The sequence below is a fragment of the Pan paniscus genome, chromosome 19 (assembly GCF_029289425.2).
Source record: "Pan paniscus chromosome 19, NHGRI_mPanPan1-v2.0_pri, whole genome shotgun sequence".
NCBI lineage: Eukaryota > Metazoa > Chordata > Mammalia > Primates > Hominidae > Pan > Pan paniscus.
The window spans coordinates 10423482-10448688 of NC_073268.2; the positions used below are offsets into that span (position 1 = coordinate 10423482).

The window sequence follows — 25207 nt, forward strand, 5'->3', positions numbered from 1 at the left end:
GCAGAGGTTGCATTGAGCCAAGATCGCGCCACTGCACTCCAGCCTGGGTGACAGAGCGAGATTCCGTCTCAAAAACAAACAAACAAACAAACAAAAAACCACTTTGTACTACCCTCTAGGAATGGCATGAAATACATTAGTTTTGGAGCCCTCCCCTCCCTAGAGTTGCCTAAAAGCCGTGGGTGCCCTAAGAGAGACCTTTGAGTCGAGCCACTGCTTTGACACCTTTCCTTGGCAGGCTGGTGGTGTGAGGCTCTGGGTGTGAGCATCCTTTAGACGCCCATCTGAGTTTATGCCTCCAGTGTCAGGGCCGAAGGTGGGTCTCCATCCTGAGACCTCGCTGTCCCACCCTCCCCTCCCCTCCAGCCAATCCAATTCTGTCAAGTCAAAAGCCTGGGAAAGTTTTTCTGGGGCAGAGGAAGCTGAGGCTCCAGAACATGGAATCCTCCATCTTTTCTCTCTCTTCCTCCCTTCCTTCTTTCCCCTTCTTTTCTTTCCATGGTATTTATTGAGGGCTAGCGTAGAGCAGACGCCATCCTGAGTGTGGGGTGGGGCGATGACTAAGGTGTACACGGTGTCTGCCTCCGTGGAGTATACATTCCACCGGGGGCTGGTGTGGGGCAAATAGACAAGAAAACAAGCACACAGACAAATCAGCAGCAACAAAAAACCCAAAACCTCAACCTGGAATAATAATCATGAAGAAAACAAGCCAGCGGCTAGGTGCAGAATCACTAAGGTGTGCCCTGCAGGTGAGTGGTCAAGAAAGCCCTCTCTGGGAGGCAACATGCTTTTGGGATAGGTCTATGGTGGAGAAACAACTCAGTTAATTTCCCTTTTTTTTTTTTTTAATGGAGTCTCGCTCTGTCGCCCAGGCTGGAGTGCAGTGGTGCGATCTCGGCTCACGGCAACCTCCACCTCCTGGGTTCAAGCTATTTTCCTGCCTCAGCCTCTTGAGTAGCTGGGATTACAGGTGCATGCCACCATGACTGGCTACTTTTTTGTATTTTTAGTAGAGACGGGGTTTCACCATGTTAGCCAGGCTGGTCTCGAACTCCTGACCTCAAGTGATCCACCCACCTCAGCCTCCCAAAGTGCTGGGATTACAGGTGTGAGCCACCGTGCCCGGCCCAATTTCCCCATTTGGTGGTTCAGTTACATTGCATCATTAATAAAGTCTCCTGCCTCCCACTACCTTGCAGGGTGGGGCGGGGTGGGGCTGAGATGGTTTCCGTCCAGGTTCTCCAAGAAAGACAAGAGCTTCGCCTTCCCAGAGTCATGCTGAGTGTACTTCTTATTGCTGACATGAGGCCACGTGAAGGTCACTACTGGCCTTGCCTGGGCAACATCTTTCCCCCTGTGATTGGGAGGATGTGATTGGCACACTTAAGTCCTTTAGTTATCAGCTGTGATCCATCATTTGTGACCCACATAGCCCCTGATTCTGCCTTGTGGGTACAGTGAGCGAGGGGTTGGGGGCAGGGGTGGAGGAAATGGACAGAAGCAAAGAGTTTGGAGCGTTGGGTAAAAGGAAGATGGCCGGCGCGCTTTTTTTAATTTTAATTTTTATTTATTTATTTTTTGAGACGGAGTCTTGCTGTGTCGCCCAGGATGGAGTGCAGTGGCTCGATCTCGGCTCACTGCAAGCTCTGCCTCCTGGGTTCACGCCATTCTCCTGCCTCAGCCTCCAGAGTAGCTGGGACTACAGGCGCCCGCCACCATGCCTGGCTAATATTTTGTATTTTTAGTAGAGACGGGGTTTCGCCATTTTAACCAGGATGGTCTTGATCCCCTGACCTTGTGATCTGCCCGCCTCGGCCTCCCAAAGTGCTGGGATTACAGGCATGAGCCACTGCGCCCGGCCGTCCAGCGCGGTTTCTGAAGCTGCTTTGGGACTTGGAGGGTTCAGAGAGTGGGAACTGAATTTTTTTCCCCTAAGAGTAGAGAGGGAGTTGCTTACACGAAAGAGCTTTGATTACAACAGGAGTGATGGAGGCTAGACAGCTGGAAGGATTTTCCTTATGGAAAGGGGGTGGAAAAGCCCCAGAAAGCAGGCCTGGTGGAAAGCTTGCACATTGCAGACCTGCAGTTGCTCAGCAGGAGGTTTGGAGCTCAGCTCCAGGCTGGGTGAAGCTCTGGGAGTCTGTGTCAACACCTAGGGAAGATGAGCTTTGTGTTTACCTTTTAGGCTAAAAGGACTTAATGTCGGGGTGGGAAGGATCATTAACACATCAGTGACTCAGAGTCCAGAAGGAAACTGTTGTCCTTCTTTCTGTCACGAAGGAAACTGTCGTCGGCTAAGCCAAGCCGGAAAGGCTTTGATTACACCCACCAAGAGGGGCATTTTCCCCTGGACCCAAGCCAGAGTTCTCTTCAGGGACTGTTAGAGGAGAAAGAGATGAATTCAGACAACAGGGAAATAAATTAGAATTTATTAGGAGTCGGGTAAAAGGGTCCCCAACCTATAAGTTTTCTAGTTAGCCAGGCGTGTGAGCTGGCAACCAACCCCTGCCAGTTTCTGCAGTCCACGGGGTGGTCCCCAGGAGGTTGAATGAAAGAATCAGTGTCCCCGCCTCATCTGGTCCCGGCCTGCACACTGTGTCTAGTACCCTCATCCCTGCACATGTATGGCACTGACTATGTAAGTTCTAGCCCAGAGGCACCCAGCAGTGCCTCAGTCTTTTTTTGTTGTTGTTTTTTGTTTTGAGACGGAGTCTCACTCTGTTGCTCACGCTGGAGTGCAGTTGCATGATCTCAGCTGACTGCAACCTCTGCCTCCCGGGTTCAAGCGATTCTCCTGCCTCAGTCTCCAGAGTAGCTGGGATTACAGGCGCCCACCACCACGCCCAGCTAATTTTTGTATTTTTACTAGAGACCGGGTTTCACCATATTGGCCAGACTGGTCTTGAACTCCTGACCTCAAGTGATCCACCTGCCTTGGCCTCCCAAAGTGCTGGGATTACAGGCATGTAAATGCACAAATCTTCATTATACATTTTGGACAAATGGATCCTTCTTCCATCCTGATATAGAACATTTCTGTCTGTCCAGAAAAATCTCCCACATCCAGAGGCAGCCATTGTTCTAATGTTTTTGTATCTTAGATTGTTTTAAAACTTCTTATCAGCTGGGTGCGGTGGCTCACGCCTGTAATCCCAGCACTTTGAGAGGCCGAGGTGGGCGGATCATGAGGTCAGGAGTTCGAGACCAGCCTGACCAACATGGTGAAACCCCATTTCTACTCAAAATACAAAAATTAGTTGGGCGTGGTGGTAGGCGCCTGTAATCCCAGCTACTCTGGAGGCTGAGGCAGGAGAATCGCTTGAACCCTGTAGGCGGAGGTTTTGGTGAGCCGAGATCGCACCACTACACTCTAACCTGGGTGACAGAGTGAGGCTCTGTCTTAAAATAAATAAATAAATAAAATAAAATAAAATAAATTTTCTTATCAGCCGGGTGTGGTGGCTCACGCCTGTAATTCCAGCACTTTCGGAGGCCAAGGCGGGTGAATTCCGAGGTCAGGAATTCGAGACCAGCTGGACCAACATGGTGAAACCGAGTCTCTACTAAAAATACAAAAAATTAGTCGAGTGTGGTATTGGGAGCCTGTAATCCCAGCTACTCGGGAGGCTGAGACTGGAGAATTGCTTGAACCCAGGAGGTGGAGGTTGTAGTGAGCCGAGATTGCACCACTGCACTCCAGCCTGGGCAACAGTGCGAGACTCTGTCTCAATTGAAAAAAAAAAAAAAAGTTCTCATCAACGGAATCCCATTGAAGCATTTTAAGCATTTTTTGGTATCTGGCTTCTTTCACTTAGATCTTGCTTTTGAGGTGCTTCCTTGTTGTTGCATGTGTCCATGTTTTGTTCCTCTTTATTATTGTGTTGTATTCCATTGCGGGGATGTACCACAGCTTGTTGATGGACACTTGGGCTGCTTTCCAACTTTGGCGGTTTGTTTTGTTTTGTTTTGTTTTTGAGATGGAATCTCACTCTGTCACTCAGGCTGGACTGCAGTGGTGCAATCTTGGCTCACTGCAACCTCCGCCTCCCAGGTTCAAGTGATTCTCCTGCCTTAGCCTCCCGAGTAGCTGGGATTACAGGCATGAGCCACCATGCCTGGCCAACTTTGGCTATTTTGAATAAAATGGCGATGAACATTGTCATGCAAGTCTTTGTGTAGAGCATGCATGTTCACTGAATCCTTGCAGTAGCTAATAGGTTGGCACTGTTGTTATTCCCATTTTACAGATGAAGACACTGAGGCACAGAGGGGCTGAATTCCTAGTCCAAGGCCACATGCATAGTAAAAGCTGGGGGTAGGATTCTAACCCAGGTTCGTCTGACTGCAGCATATGTATTTTTATTCCCTCACTGTAGTGTCTTTGCACCACAGCTGTTTGGGGCCATTAAGCCTAGGGACAAGTGGGCATCTCCTCTCAATGGCCTGTCAATTCCTAACTGCATTTTAGCTCACAATAGTAGTTGATAATAATGGTAGTGTTGATAATAATGGATTTGAGTCACCACAAAAAGATTCCATCAAACCTGCCTTTATTTTTATCTGTTTATTTTTGAGACGGAGTCTTGCTCTGTCGCCCAGGTTGGAGTGCAGTGGCGCGATCTCGGCTCACTGCAACCTCCACCTCCCTGGTTCAAGCGATTCTCCTGCCTCAGCCTCCCGAGTAGCTGGGATTACAGGCGCCCGCCACATTGCCTGGCTAATTTTTGTATTTTGAGTAGAGACGGGGTTTCACCATGTTGGCCAGACTGGTCTTGAACTCCTGACCTCGTGATCCACCCGCCTCAGCCTCCCAAAGTGCTGGGATTGCAGGTGTGAGCCACCATGCTCGGCATCAAACCTGTCTTTAAAGGACAACAGCATTTTGAGGCGTTTGAGAGAAATCTCTAGCTAGGGTCATTACAGTAACTAGCAGCAAGCCAGCAAGCAAGGAAGCAAACAAAAAGTTTTGCTACCCAAAGCCCTAGTCGCCTGGAAATCTCACATAGTTGTAATTCGTCATCTCCCAGAGAAGCCAGGCACAGAAGGCGTTACTGGATATATAAAATAGTATATAAATAATACATGTATAAGAAACCACTCTGTTCTCTGTAGAGCCAAACAGAATAGGATTTTGGAGAGTCTGCTGGTTCTGGCTTTGAAAGATGTTGCTAAGCAATGTTGCTAATATTATGGAAAGACAGCTTCCCTCCTGGCTTTTCCACTCAGCCTCAGAAACCCTAGAGGTGGAAGTGGCTTCAGGAGTAGCAGCAGCTGGGGAGGTTTGGTAATCAGTGGGGCGGGGGCCGGGGGACCTTGGGTTGGAGAGGGACAGTGTCGTAGGCCACCCAGCCCGCAGCCTCATCCGCTCCTGATTCTCTGTACTGACTCCTGGGCGGCCTCTATGCAAAATAACACCTCTTCCTGTTCGTCAGAAATTTCACACACAGAAGGATCCTTTTGAATTTTTTCACTGTGGGAAAAATTACTGTAGTCATGCAGCTTAGCAAAAATTCAAAAATCCATAAATGAACTTCAAAAAAGGAAGTATTTTAAATAACTTCAGTAACCCAAGTGATATATGAAGAACTTCTTTATTCCTCCCTCTACCCACTCTCCATAATCCCTGAACAGGAAGTCGGCAGGGTTCTGATTGACATCACGTACTGCAGGCCCCACCTTCATGGCTCTGGGTACCAGAGCGCAGGGTGCCCGCCACTGAGTGGGATCTGTGGGTTTCCTCAGCGTGGTTTCCTTTCCTTGGAGCTTGGAAATGCCACACAAGTCACGGAGATCCGTTTCCAAAACCTGAGCCAGTTTAGATCCTCTGCTTAATATGACGTCTGTGGCCCCAGGAAAGTTGGGCTGAGCTGAGGTTTCCCAGGCTTGTCTTTGAGGCCTCCGAGTCCTGGCCTGCGTTTATCATGGAACGACCCTATTGTGGTGGGATGGACCTCTTGGGGGCTGGTCATGGGTTCTGCGAGGGGATTTTAGAAGCTGGGAGGAGAGTCAGTATGTTGGCAGAGAGTTTTCCTGCATCTCTCTCTTTTCCTTCTTTTTTTTTTTTTTAATTAGTTAGTTATTTATGAGATGGAGTCTTGCTCTGTTGCCCAGGCTGGAGTGCAGTGGCACGATCTCAGCTCACTACAACCTCCGCCTCTGGGCTCCAGCAATTCTCCTGCCTCAGCCTCCCGAGTAACTGGTATTCTAAGCGCCCGCCACCACGCCTGGATGATTTTCGTATTTTTAGTAGAGACGGGGTTTCACCATGTTGGCCAGGCTGGTCTCGAACTCCTGGCCTCAAGTGATTCGCCTGCCACGGCCTTCCAAAGTGTTGGGATTACAGGCGTGAGCCACCGCACCCGGCCCAGCTCTCACTTTTCAAAAATAGAAACTGCTTCCCGACCTCAGATGACTTCAATCTTTCCCTTCCCCCGACGCCTTCCTGCCGCCCCCTTCCCCCTCCTCTGTCTTCCTCCTAAGGGGGCATCCCAGAGACGCAACCGTGCTGTGGCCCAGCAGGGGGCGCTGATGTACCTGCCAAGAGTGGAGGTGTCTTAGCAGCACAGGTGTGAGCGTTCAGCTGTGTGCGAGGGGGCTTCCGAGTGATATCCCAGAGCAGGTGTGTGTATGTGTGTACCCTCAAAGGCAGAAGAGAGCGAGGGTGCTGGACCGTCCTGTCCAAGGCTCTGTTTATAACCCTTGCGTTGTTCCAAAGGTTGTGTGGTCCATGGAATAGCTGGGACCCTGCCTGTGGAGGGGAGGGGCAAGGCGTTTGAAGACATCTGGTTTTCATCAAAGGCCCCACCCTCCTTGCTCCATGGCCCCCCTTGCCCCCACCCACCCCCAATCCCAGCCCAGAACGGTGGCAGTCATTCTGCCCAGCAGTGGGGCGCTGGGAGTTGGTGGCTGGGTGGGGCGAGGAGGTGGCGTCTGCTGCAGGCTGGCTCTCTGACGAGGGGCACGGGGATTGGGGCTGATTCCCGCTTTCTCATGGATATGTCTCCTGGAGCCGGTTCCCAGGCACAGAAGGCCCCTTTCTTCAGGGCCAGGCATGCGTGTCTGTCTGCCTCAACCCACTGGCCCCTCAGGAACGGGCTGTGCAGCTGTCTGCGCTCTGTTCATGATTAACTTCGCTGTCTCCCGCCCCAGGCCTGATTCCCACCCAGGCCCCCTCAGCCTTTGGAGTTCCCCTGGACTGGAAGAGAGACCTGGGCTGGCAGCTGCCTGGCACTTTGTTCTCTGGGACTGTGAGCTTTGGAGGCTGGAACAGGCCAGGGAGGTCCTGAGAGCTGGGACGCCGTGGGGCATAAGTTGGGTGAGGTGAGACCTGCAGGAAGACCCCTTCTCTGCCGTCAGAGACTTCTGCCGTCCTCATTTCCTGCGGTCTGCGTGTATCCAGCTTTCTCAGCTCACCCCAAAGTGCCTCATGAATGTGGCCTTGGAGCAGAGTAATGTGAAAATTCTTCCCCGTCCGTTCTCTTTCGAACTGTGATTTCTTCAAGAACAGTGCCTTGGTTTGGCGCAGGTGTGTCACTAACACCTAACACTGCCTGCTTTTTTTTTTTTTTTTTTTTTTTGAGACGGAGTCTCGCTCTGTCGCCCAGGCTGGAGTGCAGTGGTGCGATCTCGGCTCACTGCAACCTCTGCCTCCCGGGTTCACGCCATTCCCCTGCCTCAGCCTCCCGAGTAGCTGGGATTACAGGCGCCCGCCACCACGCCCGGCTAATTTTTTGTATTTTTAGTAGAGACGGGGTTTCACCATGTTAGCCAGGATGGTCTTGATCTCCTGACCTCATGATCCGCCCGCCTCGGCCTCCCCAAGTGCTGGGATTACAGGCGTGAGCCACCGCGCCTGGCCCGCCTGCTTTTTTAAGGAAGGTACTTCAAGCTTAGAGCCTTTGTCAGGCAACAGTATTGAGGCAGAACTTAATAAATTTATGTTTGTCTTCATGGTAGGAAGGGAAAGTGATAATGGATTTTCATTTAGGGTTGCAATAACGTTTTCTTTTAAAATTAAGTAAAGGCGGCCGGGCGCTGTGGCTCACGCCTGTAATCCCAGCACTTTGGGAGGCCGAGATGGGCGGATCACAAGGTCAGGAGATCGAGACCATCCTGGCTAACACGGTGAAACCCCATCTCTACTAAAAATACAAAAAAAAACTAGCCGGGCGTGGTGGCGGGCGCCTGTAATCCCAGCTACTCGGGAGGCTGAGGCAGGGGAATGGCATGAACCCGGTTGGCGGAAGTTGCAGTGAGCTGAGATCTTGCCACTGCACTCCAGCCTGAGGGATGGAGCGAGACTCCACCTCAAAAAAAAAAAAAAAAAAAAAAAAAAAAATTAAGTAAAGGCCAGGCGCGATGGCTCACACCTGTAATCCCAGAACTTGGGAGGCCAAGGCAGGCGGATCACCTGAGGTCAGGAGTTCGAGATCAGCCTGGCCAACATGGCGAAACCCCGTCTCTACTAAAAATACAAAATTAGCCCGATGTGGTGGCGAATGCCGGTAATCCCAGCTACTCAGGAGGCTGAGCCAGGAGAATCGCTTGAACCCAGGAGGTGGAGGTTGCAGTGAGCCGAGACCGTGCCATTGCACTCCAGCCTGGGTGACGAGCAAAACAACGTCTCAAGAAAAAAAAAAAAAAAAGTGAAAAAGTAAGTTGATGTAATTAAAGCAAAATTATAAACAGCAGAGCAGCATGACACTAAGACAAAGAATTATGAAGGAGGTGGCATGTGGCCCAATTGTGGGAAGCTTTGGCTGGGCTAACTGCACACACTGGCTGGAAATGGTCTTCTTTTGAGGTTTGGTGTGTGTTAAACCTGTTTGTTTCGGGCAGGGATGGTCTTCCATTTTTCTTTCTTGCCCTGGTCTCTTGCATAAAGCTGGACATACTGTACATGTTCAATAAACGCTGGTGGAATGGGCAAGCCTAGCATTGATGGTTGTTCCAGTCTCTGCTATTGATGGGTTTTCTTGTGCTTTGGGGTTCCCTCTGTGGGGTGTGGGTGTGATGGGCTGTGCGGGCTGTTTATGCACCAAAGGTGGCGAGCTTGTAGGGCAGGGGCAGAAGGATGGGACCTCTCACTGCCAGGAAAATTCTACCTCTTAGAAACTCAGGAGTCAGGGTCTGAGAGGTTACGATTTTTTGGGGGACAGCCTTGTGTTTGCAGCGACACTGGGCTTGTAGAAGGACTTAGAGGGCTGGGAACCCCAGAATAAGAGAATGAATAATGGAACCTGCATGGTGGATGTTGTGCATTCATCATCCCAATTCCCTGTTGTAGTTGTTTGGAGAGGTGGGGTCTCACTATGTTGCCCAGGCTGGTCTAGAACTCCTGGTCTCAACTCAAGTGATCCACCTGCCTGCCTCGGCCTTCCAAAGTGCTGGGATTACAGGTGTGAGCCACCCTGTTACCCACTGTGCACTTGACCTGAACTAGCTCCCACACTCTCACCTGCTGGGAAGGAGGATCAGGCCTTCCGTTGAGGTGCAGCCTTCTGTGTGTGGGTAAAATACACCCAATGCTAGGACAGACCTAAGCCAGCGCCCTCATCACCTTCCCTGCCATCTAGCTGAAGCGGTCCATCAGCTAACCTGTGGGTCCTCGGGTGCCGTGTGCTATAGTGCGGTGGGAGAGAGGGGAGGAGAAGCTCTGGGCTGCTTGCTGCTGGGAGCTCTTGCCTTTTCTGTACCAAGGACGCTCATTTTATTCTTTTTCCAGACCAATTCTTAAGTCACTACTGGCATAGTACTTGCAGCCTGCCTAACCGCCAATCTCAGGAGTGGGGCCCGGGTCATTCAAATCTCTAGCTATAAAAAGATGTCCATGGCTATCTATATCTCTGATCCCCCACAACCCCGGCAGGGAGGGGGTGGGGGTGGGGGTGGGGGGCACAAGGCCAATGGTAACGGCTGCTTCATAAATAGACCAGGTGCATTTAAGAACCACCCTGGGGCTTCCTCCCCTCCACCCCAACTCCAGTGCCAGCAGGAAGCTGTGGGCATTGGAGCGGCAGGGCTGAAGCCTCAGGCCCTCGAATTCGTTTGCAGTCCCTCTCCCCTCTCCACCCAGCATGGTCCTCTCCCTGCCTGGATTTTCTGTGTTTGCTTGAACACCAGACTATTAAAAACAAAAAAACAAAACAAAACAACAACAAAAAACAAGGCAAATTGCCTCAGGGGGAACCTCTTCGGCCCCAAAGATGGACTAATTGGCTTGTTCTAATTCCTTTCAGCCCCCTGCCCACTTCCTTTTCCCTAGAGGGGCAAAGCTGTGAGTGATGCTTCGGAGGGGTGAGGCGGGAGGGGGCTGGGAGGCTGGGCAGCACCTGGAAGTGGATGAGGGCGATTGTGAGCGAGGCCCCGCGCCGATGGTAGGGACCAGGCCACAGCCCTTTCCCCAGGAGCCGGCGCGACCTTCCGACCTTCCGCCCTTCCTTTCCGAAGGAGATGAGGCTCGCGCGCGGCTGGCAGGGGCGGGAGGGACCACGCGACGAGTGCGCAGCGGCCAGGCCCGGGTGGGCGCGGGGAGGGCGGAGTGGGGGGCGCCCGGCCCGCCAGGAGGAAGCGGGGTCGCCGTGAAGTTGGTTATTGACCCCGTGTGGAGTCAAACTCCCAGGGCCGGGAGAGCCAGTGTTGGCGGGGAGCCGACCCCAGCCCACCCTGCTTCCCAGCTCGGCGATCCTTGCGCCGACTCTGGGGGGAGGCGGGGGCAGAATTCCGCCTCGTTCCTCCCATCCACAAGCTCCCACCCGGGGACCTGGGCCCGGGAGCTGCGAGCCGGGGCGGGCGCCGGGCTCAGGTGCCCCCTGTACGCGCTGGGCGGCCGGGAGGGGACGGGGACCGCGCGCGGGCAGTTTCGTTTGGACGGAGGAGGACGCGCGTTTCCTCCTGGTGCCTGTTTTCTCTCCCTCTGTTTTAAAAGCGGTGACAGCATCGGGGAAGTATCCGGGGCCGGGCCGGGGAGGGCGGCAGCCGCCTCTGCCTGGGGAGGGAGCTCGGGGCCGCCGGCGGGAGTGCGGGCGGGGACCAGAAGGAGCGGGCGAGGGGAGGCAGGGCCGGGGCCGGGGAGGGCGCCTGGGAGCCGGGCAGGGGGGTCCCGGGAGCGCTGTCCGCCTCCTCCTGCGCTTCGCCCGCTCCCTGTGCCCCGCGTCCTCCACCATCCGGGCGGCCGAGGCCGGGGCGCGGGAGGCGGGGCCGGGGCGGGTCCCGGCGCGGGCGGCGCGTCTGAGCGGGAGCCGGGAGCCGCCGGCCCGGGCCGCGCCCCGAGCGAGCCTCGGAAATGCCCGCGCCGGGGGAGCGGACGGCGGCTGCCCCGCGGGCCCCGAGGAGACGCTGAAGGTCGCCGGGAGGGAGGGGAGAGCGCGCGGTCACCTGACCCCCGGGGCGCACCTAGGCGGGGCGGGGCCCATGCGAGGCGGAGGCCGGGGGCCGGGGCGCGGGCTCAGGGGCCGGGTGCGGAGCGCGCGGAGCCGGGGCTGCGGGGACGCGGGCGGGCGAGGTCGGGCACCGCGGGCGGCCTCGCCATGTCCCAGCCCGCGGGGAGGAGGCATTGCCGAAAGGCGGGGATCCGCGCCGCCGTGGTGCTCATCGGACTCCTGCACAAATCCCGGAGGCAGAATAAAGAGAAAAGGTAAACCCCTGCAGCGCCGGCCGCTTCCCTCCGCTCTCCTGCTGCATGCCAGTTTTCTTTGGGGTGGACTTTTCTGATGGGTGTTTGGTTCCGTGTTGGTTAGAAAAAAGCCTCCTCTCCAGGTACCGTCGCGCGAACCGAGTTCGGAGCTTCGCCCCGGACCCTGGCTGGTGCGAGGAGCCTGGGCAGGACCTTGGAATCGGAGGGCCGCTGGGAGGGCGCGTCGGGGTGGATCCCTGACGGAGGGACCCCAAGTCCGTCGCCCCCAGACCCTTTGCAGACCGCGACCCCGTTCCCCGAGCCTGCAGCCGCGGATGCCATTGATCCAGCCCAGGCGGCTCCATGCGCCGGTGTTGCCATTTGCTTCCTGCAACTTGGCTGAGCCCTCGAGGTGCCTGCCTGGCCGAGATCCGCTTGCTCTGCGCTCGGTGCCGGCAGGCGAGGAGCAAGTTTGGAGGTTGTTCGCTCTCCACCCACCCTCTCGCCCCACCGCCATAGGGTGACTTTGCCTCTTCGCCTTTCTGGCGTTTGTTCTTTCGTTTGCTCCTGGATATTGAAAATAGTTTTCTTTAGCTATTTCAGAGACATTTTGGACGACCTGTGTGGTGGGAGGTGTGGGGTTTGGAGTAGGCAAAGGAGGTTCTGAGGAAGCTTTCTAGGCTGCAACCGCAGCTGCAGGTCTGACATCCACCAGACCCCAAGGAGCTACCGGGCAGGTCGTTGGCACAAAGCCTCCCTGTTCTGCTAGGGTGCATGGCAGAGCCTCCAGCAATGGGGGGAGGGGAGTGTGGAAGCTGACTGCCCACAGAGATGTTGCCGGGATCAGGATTTGGGGTAGCTTCCAGTGACCCTGCTGGATCCTAGTTTCCAGAGGAGTTTTGGAATGGTTAATACCGCACCCTATAAGACACGGGCAGTGGAACCAGAGACACCTGGGGGTGACCAGCAGCCCCTGGATATGCCCACAGGTATGAACGTACCTGGGGTGGTGGTAGGCAGGGAATACGGGGGACTTTGAGAAGCTGGCATGGATTGCCCTTTTGGTGGGTTGTCCCCCATTCCTCTCATCCCCCCTTCCTATAATGTGTGTAACAAGATGTTGCCCGCTGCACAGAATGAATTTCCCGTGAAAATGACATAAGGTGGTTCAGCATGAAATAACATTGAGTCACCTAGTGAGAAAGTTCTTCCCTTTTCAGTTCTCTGCGAATCCTTGTGATTTCTTTGAGGGGAAGTTTCAGGTGGGTGCTAGTCTGCCTTTAACACCTTTTAAACACTTGCTAATCTTCCTTTTGTAACTAAGAGAGAGCGGACCTCCGGCTCCCGGCCCTCTGAGTGGGGAACAGTTGCCTGGCTAGAACTTAGGTTGTTTTTGTTTTTGTTTCATTTATTTTTAGGATTCTCTCCTGGTTAATGGCCAGTGGTACTGATTTTTTTCCATTTGTGGTAGTGATATAAAACATCTCTTTAAACATATGAAGTCACAAGAATTAATCTATTTTATTTATTTATTTATTTATTTATTTTTGAGGAGGAGTCTCACTCTGTTAGCCCAAGCTGGAGTACAGTGGCGCCATCTCGGCCCACTGCAACCTCCACCTCCTGGGCTCAAACAATTCTCGGGCCTCAGCCTCCGGAGTAGCTGGGACTACAAGTACCCACCACCACGCCCAGCTAATTTTTTGTATTTTAGTAGAGACGGGGGTTTCACCATGTTGCCCAGGGTGGTCTCAAACTCCTGAGCTCAGGCGATCCACCTGCCTCGGCCTCTCAAAGTGCTGGGATTACAGGCGTGAGCCACCGTGCCCGGCTGAAGTGAATCTATTTAATAGAAATAGTAGTAATAATAATACAAGTGTTAACAAATATAGTGGAAATCCTGCAAGTGGTCTAGGAATGGCTGATGCCAGCGACATGTGTGTCTAGCAGAAGAAGCTGCCATGGGAACTCTGGAGTGCAATGTTCCAGGGCCTGAGTCCATCTTCCTCTGGACTTGGATTCCCTTCTGTTTTCTGCCCTTCAGCATTTTATCTGTAGACTGGTGGTGAACAGGTCAACTCTCTAAAGCCAGAAGGATGTATGGGATGGCTGGTCTGAGACAGCCTGGGCCTGCTTTGAGGGCTGCAATGGAAAATGGGCTTGATAGAAAGGCAGATGCATGGGACCAATTCCTGATTCTGAGTATAGAATGGGTGGTGGTTGGGGGATGGAGAGGAAAAGCCCCCTGCACAGAGAGCGAGAAGTTCTCTTCCTGGCTCATCTGTTGACTGTGGTGTGTTGGTAGATTTCATCTCTGGGAGCCTCAGTTTCTGCCTCACCACAAAGGGCTGTGAGGCTCAAGTCAGATCATGTGAGTGGAGACAGGACAGAAAGGTACGAAGTGCTGCATAAAGGTAACGGGGGTTTGATCGGAACTGTTCCCCCTCTTCTCTCCCTGAGCCTGTGCTCCTGGTGACCAAGGTCAGATGTCTGGTGGTGACAGCCCCACCAGTAGCAGTCAAGACCAGCCATGCATGGGCCAAGGGGGCAGCCAGGTGGGTCTGAGCCTGGGCAGAACTAGTCTGTGGGTGGTGGGGGCAGGTGCAGTGAGGCCCAGGGAAGGACCTGGATAGGGACAGGGAGGGATTGGCTGGGGCCCGGGTGCCCCAGGCCCATGGAGTCCTTTCTTTCTTCCTGAGTGCACTGTGCTCTTGCCTGCAATGCAGGCAGACATTGGTGGCCTTCCCAGCCCCTGGCTTCATCCCATTCTTCTGTCGCTCCAACCATCCTGGTGGCTTTGGCCACGGACTTAACCTACCCAGGGAGAAAGAGTGATTGATTTCATCATGGTGCTAAGTGACCTTTGCTTCCCTCTCTGTATCTGGAGTTTCTTTGTCTCTTTAAGCGTCTGAAATGAGTGCAGCAAGCACTATTGACCCTTGCTCTGCAGGTGCTGGTGGCCACGGGAGGCCTGGAGCAGGCTGCAGCTGCCAGCCTCTCTTAAGCATTCCCCATAGTCCATGCTGGGCGTTACATTTGATGAGTTCTTCCTTCCACCCCCTCTCATCACAAGGTGGGGTCAGGCTCAGGCCCCTTCTTCTCCCAGAAGGCTTGATCCATCCATCGATCTTCCCAGCACCTGTAATTGACAGGCTTGTGCAGATAACACTGTTGGCTCTTAGCCTTAAGGGTTGAAATGGTTGTGTGTGGCTTGCAGGGACCACCCAGTGGTCTTTTTCATCCTCCTGCTCTCTCCAGGCCACTTGGAAATATTGCATATTAGGGGACAGGGAGGTGTGCCAGCCAGGGTGGTCATGAGACAGATGTCCCATATAGTCCCAGAACTAGGAGACTCCCAGCTAGTCTTGGTAGTTCCCAAGAACTGTGCTCCAGGCTCCAACTTTAATTTCCGTTTTCGAGAAATGGGCGTGGTGCTCATCATGTTGGACTTGACCGTGCTCTACGGGAGCTGTGAGGCAGCCTGGAGGTTATGCCTCTTTCTGCCCGTCTTTCAGGGTTTCTGGCACATGGGATCCTGTAAAAGCAGCGGCGTGTCTGAGAGGGGATTGGGTTTGAGCATGGCTCCCAGGAGACACCTGGCTGAAGCCTTCCTCAGAGACTGCGGTTTGGAAACCGCTTTGATTTTCAGAGCCTGCTTCTTATGGATGTGGGTAGTGGGGAGCTTGGCTCCCTGAGGGGGAAAACAGGCAGCTTTGCTGGGAAGGACGGAGGCCGAGGAACACAATCAAAATATGTACGTTCTTGGCCGGGCGCGGCGGCTCACGCCTGTAATCCCAGCACTTTGGGAGACTGAGGTGGGTGGACCACCTGAGGTCAGGAGTTGAAAACCACCCTGGCCAACATGGCAAAAACCCGTCTCTACTAAAAATGCAAAAAGTAGCTGGGTGTGGTGGCGTGCACCTGTAATCCCAGCTATTCAGGAGGCTGAGGCAGGACAACTGCTTGAACCCGGGAGGCTGAGGTTGCAGTGAGCTGAGATTGTGCCACTGCACTCTAGCCTGGGCAATAGAGCAAGACTCTGTCTCAAAAAAAAAAAGTACGTTCTGAAAGATGTGGATAAAGTCAGTGTGACCTTGGGTGTGACTTTCTGAACTGGAGAGAGGTCATTTAGCATAAATGAAAACAAGTCCACTTCTTACGCCGGGTAGTTATTTTGAGACAGCTCCCATCATGGAGTTTATGAGGAGGAAGATACGGATTCTCTCATCATTTAGCAAATTCTGGCAGGCTGTCAGGGGAGAGCTCGAATCTGATGAATGTGATCCCTTTGTTGTGGAGTATCATACCTGGTGGGTTATTCCTGGGTAGAAAAAGCCTATCGCAATTCTTTTTTAAAAAAATTTTGTTGTGAAAATTCTCAAGCATACACAAAAGTAGAGAGAATAGGGTAACATAATACCTAGTTTCAGCCATTATCAACTTACGGCCCCAATCTTGTTTCATTTATGTACCAATGCACTCCTCCACAAGATTATTTTTTTGAAGTAAATCTCAGGTACTAGATCATTTCATTCTTAAATATTTCAATTTGTATCTTAAAGATAAGAATTCTTGGCCAGGCACGGTGGCTCATGCCTGTAATCTCAGCACTTTGGGAGGCCAAGGTGGGAGGATCACCACTGGAGCCCAGGAGTTCAAAGACCAGCCTGGGCAATATAGTGAGACTCATCTCTACAAAAAAAAATAAAAAAAACATAGCTGAGCATGGTGGCTTGTGCCTTTGGTCCCAGCTACTCGGGAGGCTGAGGCATGAGAGTTGCTTGAACCCAGAGGCAGAGGTTGCAGAGAGCTGAGATAGAGCCATTGCACTCCAGCCTGGGCAACAGGAAAAAAAAAAGTTGAGAATTCTTAAAAAAACCCCTGTAACACTACCGTTATTATACCCTCTAAATTAACAGTGATTTCTTAATACCATATTTAGTCAGTATTTGAATTTCCCCAGTTGTCTCGTAAAAGTTTTCAAAAGTTTTTTTGAGTCAGAATTCAAACAATACTATGTGATGGGTGATGTGTCTCTTAATCTGTATTTTCCTCCAAGTCTTTTTTTTTTTTTTTTTTTTTTTTTGAGACAGGGTCTTGCTCTGTCACCCAGGCTGGAGTGCAGTGGCACGATCTCGGCTCACTGCAACCTCTGCCTCCCGGTTTCAAGCCATTCTCGGGCCTCAACCTCTCAAGTAGCTGGGATTATAGGCGCCTGTCACTACGGCTGGCTAATTTTTGTATTTTTAGCAGAGATGGGGTTTTACCATGTTGGCCAGGCTGGTCTTGAACTCCTGGCCTTAAGTGATCCACCCACCTTGGCCTCCCAAAGTGCTGGAATTATAGGATACATGAGCCACCCTGCTTGGCCCTTTCAACTCTTTTAAAAAAATTTTAATTTAATTTTTTTGGAGATGTGGTCTCACTCTGCCACCCAGGGTGGAGTGCAGTGGTATGATCTTGGCTTACTGCAACTTCCGCCTCCTGGGCTCGAGTGATTCTCCCACCTCAGCCTCCCAAGTAGCTGGGACTACAGGTGTCCGTCACAACACCCAGCTAATTTTTGTACTTTTTGTAGAGATGGGGTTTCGTCATGTTGCCCAGGCTGGTCTCGAACTCCTGGACTCAAGTGATCTGCCCACCTCGGCCTTCCAATGTGTTGGGATTATAGGTGTGAGCCGCTGTGCATGGCCCACCCAACTCTTTTTTTCTTACAATTTATTTATTGAAGAAACTGGACTGTTTGTCTTGTGGAGTTTCCCACAGTCAGGATTTTGTGGATGGCATCTCCTGGTGTTATTTAACATGTTCTGCTGTCCCCTGTGTTACCTGTAAGTTGGTATTTAGTTCTAGAGGCACCATCAGATTTGTTTTTTGTTGTTGATTGTTTGTTTTTGTTTTTTGGCAAGATCGTGCCATTAGTAGTTGTGTAGTTGTCTCTTTTTGCGACGTTAGTCATTGTTGATTGATTTGTTTCTAGGGTGTGAACCTGGTATTGGGAGGATACCTGTGTCCTGCCATTGCAGGCAGCCCCACGAGCTGGCTGGACATGAGGACTGTGCCTGGGGTTTGTCCAGAATTCTGGCCTTGCAGTCCCAGAGTCCCAGAGCTGGAAGGGGCATGAGACAGGAGCCGATCCACTCCCTGGTCCCAGAACAGATGGCTGCTTGTTCTCTCCTTAGGAGGCAGCTGGGTCCTGCCCTTTCTGGAAGGGCCTGTCTCCTGTCCTCTTCTGTCTGATGTTTGAATGACACCCGGTGGGCTGTCGTTGCTTTAAAGAACAAACACCTCCCTTTAGCCAGCTTCCCGCTATTCACTTCACCAAAGGTCTAAGACCTTAGACCGTTCGAGTTCAAGGGATGGAATGTGAGGTGCAAATGAGTTTAATTCCTCCTGAGCCACTGTTTTAATCTCCTGCTTGGTCTCCTGGCTTCTAGTCTCCCTTATCCTCTCTCCTTATGGTGGCCAGAGTGGAGTTTAAAACATTCAAATAGAACCAGGTCTCTCTCCTGTGGAAAGCTCTCCATAGACTTTCCATTATACTTATTTATCTTTTTTTTTTTGAGACAGCATCTTGCTCTGTCACCCATTCTGGAGTGCAGTGGCGCGATCTCAGCTCACTGCAGCCTCCGCCTCCTGGGTTCAAGCGATTCTCCTGCCTCAGTCTCCCAAGTAGCTGGGATTACAGGCACGCACTACCGTGCCTGGGTAATTTTTTTGTATTTTCAGTAGAGATGGGGTTTCACCATGTTGGCCAGGCTGGTCTTGAACTCCTGGCCTCAAGTGATCCTCCTACCTCAGTCTCCCAAACTGTTGGAATTACAGGTGTGAGTCACCGCGCCTGGCCGACTTTCCGTTATACTTTAAATGAAATCCCAACTCCATAGTCCGGCCCACACCCCCTGCCTGCTTCTCTGACCTCACCTCCCAACTTGTCGTCCTTTCCTCCCGGTGATCACCGTGATTCTGTTGCGGAGGCCTCCTTTCCACACCTGGAACATGGCAGGCTCGCCCCTGCCACAGGCCCTTTGCACCTGCTGTTTACAGTTAGCTCATTGGCTGGTGCTTCCTCATCACCGGACTCTTCACTCACATGGCATCTCTTCCAAAAGGCCTCCCCTGACGATCCAATCTGAGCAGCTCCCTCCAGTCATTACTGCTTTACCCTGCTGTATTTCCTCCATGGTACTCCTCATTTACTGATCGTATCTAGTGTGTGCAATAAATAGTTGATTGGCTGTTTCCTCCCTTAGAATGGGAACTGTTTCAGAGCGGGAACTTTGCCTTCTTTACCTCTGGGTCTCCATTGCCCAGAATAGGAGATGCTCAGTAAATATTTGCTGAGTGAATTGATGGAAGCCCAAGAGGCCTCCTGGCTCCCCCAAGTAGAACGTGCCCATTGCCTGTTTCTCTGGGGTCTTTCTTTTTTTTTTTGAGACAGAGTCTCGCCCAGGCCGGAGTGCAATGGCGTGATCTGGGCTCACTGCAACCTCTGCCTTCCAGGTTCAAGCCATTCTCCTACCTCAGCCTCCCAAGTAGTTGGGATTACTGGTACCCACCACCATGCCCAGCTAATTTTTGTATTTTTTTGGCGGGGGGAAGGAGTCTCGCTCTGTCGCCCAGGCTGGAGTGCAGTGGCACGATCGCAGCTCGCTGCAAGCTCCGCCTCCCAGGTTCATGCCATTCTCCTGCCTCAGCCTGGGCCCTCCTCCCGTGCTGAGTAGCTGGGACTACAGGTGCCCGCCACCATGCCCGGCTAATTTTTTGTATTTTTAGTAGAGACGGGGTTTCACCATGTTGGCCAGGCTGCTCTCGAACTCCTGACCCCAGGTGATCCACCCACCTTGGCTTCCCAAAGTGCTGGGATTACAGACGTGAGCCTCCATGCCTGGCTCCCTGGGGACCTTTTAATACTCAGCGCCCTATTTTTTGTCTGAGATTGGGGACTGTCTCCCTTCTCTCTCCTTTCTTTCCTTCTGGAAGAGATTTTGTAGAGAATTGCAAATGATCACTTGCCTGTGTGTAGCTCTGTCATTATGCCTTGCCTCCGCATAGCTTTGGGACCCGTAGACGTGAGAGGGACCAGGCTCAGCCATGACCATCCTGAAGCTGGGGCCAGGAGCCAGGGCTCTTCTTGACTCTGCGTTCCTAAGTCTTGGGTCCTGGAACTGCCGCCTGATTGGCAGAGGCAGCCTCCCTTCATTTATGCCAAAGAGGGGCAGTGGGCGTCTGAATTAGTGGACAGTCGCCATTAGCCAATATATATATTTTTCTAAATGCAGTTTTGTCTCTTTGGAGGCTGTGTGGTGCACAGATGGCTGCTTACCAGGATGTTGCCAAATAGAGGGCTTGTCGGGCCTGTTCGGTGAAATCAACGAAAAGCACTTCTGTTCAGACGGGGGCTGCTGAAGGGCCCAGGAAGTCTCTCAGTCATTTTAAGCAGATGAAGCACCCCCACGCCCCCCAACTCCCTGCCCCTCAACAAACTCAGTTTCTTTGCCTACTGAATCCATAAAAAGTAAGTGAGGTAGGCAAGATGATTTCAGGTGGACAAGTGCTTTTATTTTAATAGCTACTTTAAGGAATGAATCCTGGCAAGTGATACTGGTTTTCCGTGTATGATAGTTATATAACATTAGAAAACCCGAATATGGGCTGTGCACAGTGGCTCACGCCTGTAATTCCAGCACTTTGGGAGGCCAAGGCGGGCGGATCACTCAAGGCTGGGAGTTCGAGACCGCCCTGGCCAACGTGGCGAAACCCCGTCTCTACTAAAAATAAAAAATTAGCTGGGCGTGGTGGCGTGCGCCTGTAATCTCAACTACTTGGGAGGCTGAGGCAGGAGAATTGCTTGAACTGGGGAGGCAGAGGTTGCAGTGAGCCAAGATTGCACCACTGAGCTCCAGCCTGGGTGACAAAGCCAGACTCTTGTCTCAAAAAAAAAAAAAAAAAAAAAAAAGTAAAGTCAGGCCCATCACTTTAGGGATTCCACTAAGAGTATCTGGGTGGTGCCTGGGGTACCCTTTATACCCATGGCAGAAGGAAGAACATGGCTGGTATTTCATAAGCTGAGATTTCTGAGTGCGGGGGTCCTGGTTGAACCCTGAAGAGGGTCTCGAAGAATCCAAGCTCATTTCTAGGGGTGAGTACACTTGATCAACCTTCCCTTTTCCTTCCAGGCAGACTAGTGGGAACCTGGAGCAGACGCTGTTTATTCAGTGCCCTTGGAGCAAGGGTGGATTGAAAAATTGTCACTTGCTTTTAAGCTTATCAGTTATGAACACTGTGTTTCATGAAGGCTGGAGCTCCAGCCGAGTCCTTTCCAGAGTCCTCCAGGGCTGGGCAGCCTGGCTGGGAGCTGGGGACGCCTCTGGAGACATGTCGGCCCCATGTGTGTCCTGAGACAGCTGACCTTGCCTTATGGTTAGTCCATTTCTCCAAAGGCAGGAGTTGCGGGGGGCCTGTGGATGAGAGCCACCCCCTCCCTTCTTTCCCCCTCTTCTGCCTTTTTCTCTTTCTTTACTGTAAAGATCTTTATCAGTCACACTGAATGCTGTGTGGCAGGATCAGGGCACTGTGATGATACCTGTTGTCAAGAGGGCTTACTCTGGGGGGTAAAGCAACTTGTAAGAACCCCATAAGGGAGGCATCTCTCTTGTCTTTGGTTGATGGATGGGGCTGAGTTAAGAGTCTAGTAAGAGTGGAGGTAGGGCCGGGCACGGTGGCTCACACCTGTAATCCCAGCGCCTTGGGAGGCCAAGGCAGGCGGATCACCTGAGGTCGGGAGTTCGAGACCAGCCTGGCCAACATGGTGAAACTCCGTCTCTACTAAAAATACAAAAATTAGCCAGGCGTGGTGGTGGGCGCCTGTAATCCCAGCTACTCAGGAAGCTGAGACAGGAGAATCGCTTGAACCCGGGAGGCGGAGGTTGCAGTGAGCCGAGATCGCGCCACTGCACTCCATCCTGGGCCACAAGAGTGAAACTCTGTCCCCCTCAAAAAAAAAAAAAAAAACAGTGGCGGCGGGAGCCCCCTGGTTCCTCACCGTCTTGTCCCTTACGTAGCAGCATGCCATCCTGACTGCGGAGAGTGCAGACAGCAGCAGCCCTGCCACCTAGGAGCTTGCAGTCTGATGCGGAGGTGGGGAGTGGGGCCCCTGCAGACTCCTCATATGGTTAGGAAGCCTGTCCTCTGGACCAGACACAGTCCTAGGTGCTGAGGACGCAGCAGTGGGCAGCAGAGAAGCAAAGCCCTGTCTGGCTGGAGCGTCCATGCCTGATGGGTGTTATTCTGCCCACATACTTTGTTTTTTCCTTTGGAGCTGATATTTTAGAATTGGAAGATTCCACATTGTGAATCTGTTTTTCAGTCTTGAGAAATCAGAAGCTCTGGGAACACTGGCTGGACTGGCCTTCCCTCATTACACCTCAACTTCTAGCTACCTGTTCAGTACAGGGCTGGTAGCCTCCTGCTCACTGCAGCCCACCTACACCTGGCCACACCTTTGCTACCTGCCCCTTCCCTGAAGGACGGGACGTACGGTGTGGGGAGCAGGAGGCTGGGGGTTGGGAGCTCTGGGTGTAACCCTGTGAACACAGAGGCTGGGGGTTGCATCCCAGTCCTGTGCGTCCTTTGGGACTTCTTGGTCTTGGCAGATCCATTGCGATGAGAAAGGAGGGGTCCCGGCAGCCTAGCGGGGCGCCCTGTGGGAGCTGGGCTGCAGAATGGCCACTGTGGATTTGCCTTCAAGTATTCCTCCTCCCTCCCCCTCCTGAATTACCTCCAAACAAAATGACAGAAGTTATGGGAGGCTGCGCGTCGCAGTACAGAAACTCAGGAATGACGTGAGAAGGGACAGAGACAGAAACACTCGTGGATCCCCGCTCTGGGCCTGCACCTGCCTGGTACTTAAGCTTCACTTACCTCATTTCATTCTCTGCGTGACACTGATGATCATTATCTTCATTCTTCATAGAGGAGAAAGCTGAGGTTCAAAAGGGATGGCGTCTCCAATGTCACCCAACTCATATAACAGAGCTGGGATTCCAATCTGTCTGGTGCCAAATTCTATGCTTTTTCTCCCACCACCAATTATATGGTAACTCTGGCCGAGGTACTTAACACCCCCGTGCTACAGTCCAATGAAGTAGATTGAAGTGCAGCTCAGAGAGACCAGGTGTCCTGGTCAAGACTCCAAAACGTTAAGAACTCTGGCACCCTAGAACATTCTGGTTGTTTTTAAAGGAAGGGACCAGATGGGTCTCTGGAACAGCTGGGCTTCTTTTGAATGCTTAGCCTGAGCTAAGGGGAGCGTGGAGCCGAGAGCAGGGAAAGGTCTGTCCTGTCAGGCGTCAGATAAGCTGAAAGGTCTCCTGGCTGCTGGCCTCACTAATGAGAACAGAAATTCTCACTTCTCGATATGAACAGGAAGGTCCCGGCTGCAGCCTGGGTTACCTGTGCCATCTGTATTTTAATAGAACGTCTATTTTAATAAGATCTTTGAGATGCACAGACAGAAACAGCATGTAAATCAACAGGTCACTGAAACAGGCCATCTGAAAACGAGATCTGCAAATGTGCCAGGAAGGGCTTTTGAGAGTGACAGCAATAAATACCCCTTATGGATGGCCAGAAGGTTCCCCAAGGGTACGGCCACATGGAGGCAGGACTCAGCCGTGGTGCAAGTGATGGGAACTGAGATGCCTGGCTTCCACATCGCAGCTCCTCTGACCCCCAGCCCCCTTCTAGAAAGGGCTGCCAGCCCTCTTGGCGGCATCTGCCCCCCTCTTTCCCCTCCATGAATGCAAATGCAGGCTGCAGTCCCTCCTTAAATGGATTGTGTCCCAAACGTTCATTCACTCATTCAGTTCAGCTCCATCAATATGCGGCTGCCCTCCCTGCCTCCAGCAGCCCATGCTCCTGAAGGAGAGATCAACCATGGAATGTGAATCCAAGACAGAAGAGGGAGGTGTGGAGAAGAGGTGCAGGGAGCCCTGGAGGTCAGAAGAAAGGGGGGCCGCCCAAGGAAGGCTGCCTGGAGTTGGTGGCATTTGAAGTGGGCCTTGGAGACTGGACAGGATGTCTGAAGGGAGAGATGGAGTGGGAAGCACATCCCCAAAGGAGACAGTGGAAGACAAGGGGCCAACATAAAAAAACAGGGGCCCGCTCAGATCCCACCTTGGCTGTGGTGTGGATTCCCTGCTGGGGAACGTGGGAGATGAGGCTGTTAGGGCAGCCTGGGGCCGTTTCGTGTTAGGTGTTGAATGCTGGGGAAAGAAGGGCAGGTCAGGCCGTGGGAGGCTTCCCTGCTCCCTGCCTCCCGTAGACTCAGGGCAGTTGGTACCCCAGTTAGAATACAAAAACAGAGTCAGTCAGTGTTATACATGAAACAATTCTGTAACATTTGTGTTATTGTGATTTTTATTAAATAGAGGTTTGGGGCCCGAGGGCCTTTGTGTTGGTGAGGCAGTAGACAATACCCCCAAATGTCCCTTCTGATTGGTAATTTATTTTATTTATTTATTTTATTTTATTATTTTTTGAGGCAGCGTCTCCCTCTGTCGCCAGGCTGGAGTGCAGTGGTGCGATCTCAGCTCACTGCAGCCTCCGCCTCCCAGGTTCAAGCGATTCTCCTGTCTCAGCCTCCCGAGTAGCTGGGATTACAGGCGTCCGCCACCAGGTCCGGCTAATTTTTATGTTTTTAGTAGAGATGGGGTTTCACCACGTTGGCCAGGCTGGTCTCGAACTCCTGGCCCCAAGCGATCTGCCTGTCTTGGCCTCCCAAAGTGCTGGGATTACAGGTGTGAGCCACTGCACTCGGCCTATTTTATTTTTTATTTTAGAGATGGAGTCTCGCTCTGTCACCCAGGCTGGAGTGCAGTGGTGCAATCTCAGCTCACTGCGACCTCCACCTCTCAGGTTCAAACAATTCTTCTGCCTCATCCTCCCAAGTAGCTGGGATTACAGGTGCCCACTGTCATGTCTAGCTAATTTTTGTATTTGTAGTAGAGACGGGGTTTCACTATGTTGGCCAGGATGGTCTTGAACTCCTGATGTTGTGATTCCCCTCGCCTTGGCCTCCCAAAGTGCTGGGATTACAGGTGTGAGCCACCGTGCCTGGCCTCTGATTGGTCATTTAGCTGATTTAGTCAAGAAACCTTTGGTTTGAAGTGACAAGCCTCAATTCAAATTAATGTAAAGAAAAAATGAAGCTTTGGGGTTTAGGTAACTGGAAGGTTCAAGGGGGATGGATTCAGGCCTGGCCTGATCGAGAACTCCAGTGGGGTCTTTGGACACTGGTTCTTTCACCCCGTCTCTAGGCTGTGCCTTCCTTTGGGTTGCCTTCGTCCTCAGGTACCTTATCCACGAAGATGGACGATGGCTGCCGTGGGCTGACCTACCCACTTAGCAATAGCAACAGGAAGAGCAAATCTGTTTCCCAATCATTTCAGCAGATGTCCCAGGGATGGCTCACCCTGGACAGAAAGTGAGTCACATACGCATCCCTGAACTTTGGCCAGAGGGGTGGGATACACTGATTCATGAAGTCTAGGTCTTACGCTCACCCCTGGTTCCCGGGATACAGGGACT

The 25207-nt window shown here is 52.4% G+C and overlaps 1 protein-coding gene across 23 annotated transcripts in view; it reads left to right on the forward strand.

Moving 5' to 3' along the window:
- The window catches only part of RAP1GAP2 (RAP1 GTPase activating protein 2), a 291369-nt gene that overhangs the window by 92855 nt on the left and 173307 nt on the right, over window positions 1-25207 (forward strand). The window contains exon 1 of one of the 23 annotated variants that reach the window (XM_055101390.2): window positions 10330-10379. The exons of 18 other annotated variants lie outside the window; for them this stretch is intronic. In XM_055101390.2, the coding sequence (XP_054957365.1) occupies window positions 10345-10379 (35 nt within the window). In that variant the 5' untranslated portion in view covers window positions 10330-10344. Of the gene's footprint in view, window positions 1-10329; window positions 10380-11083; window positions 11639-25207 lie in introns of those variants that run through there. 4 more of the 23 variants (XM_055101380.2, XM_055101379.2, XM_034941267.3 and 1 more) reach the window with 4 other exon arrangements.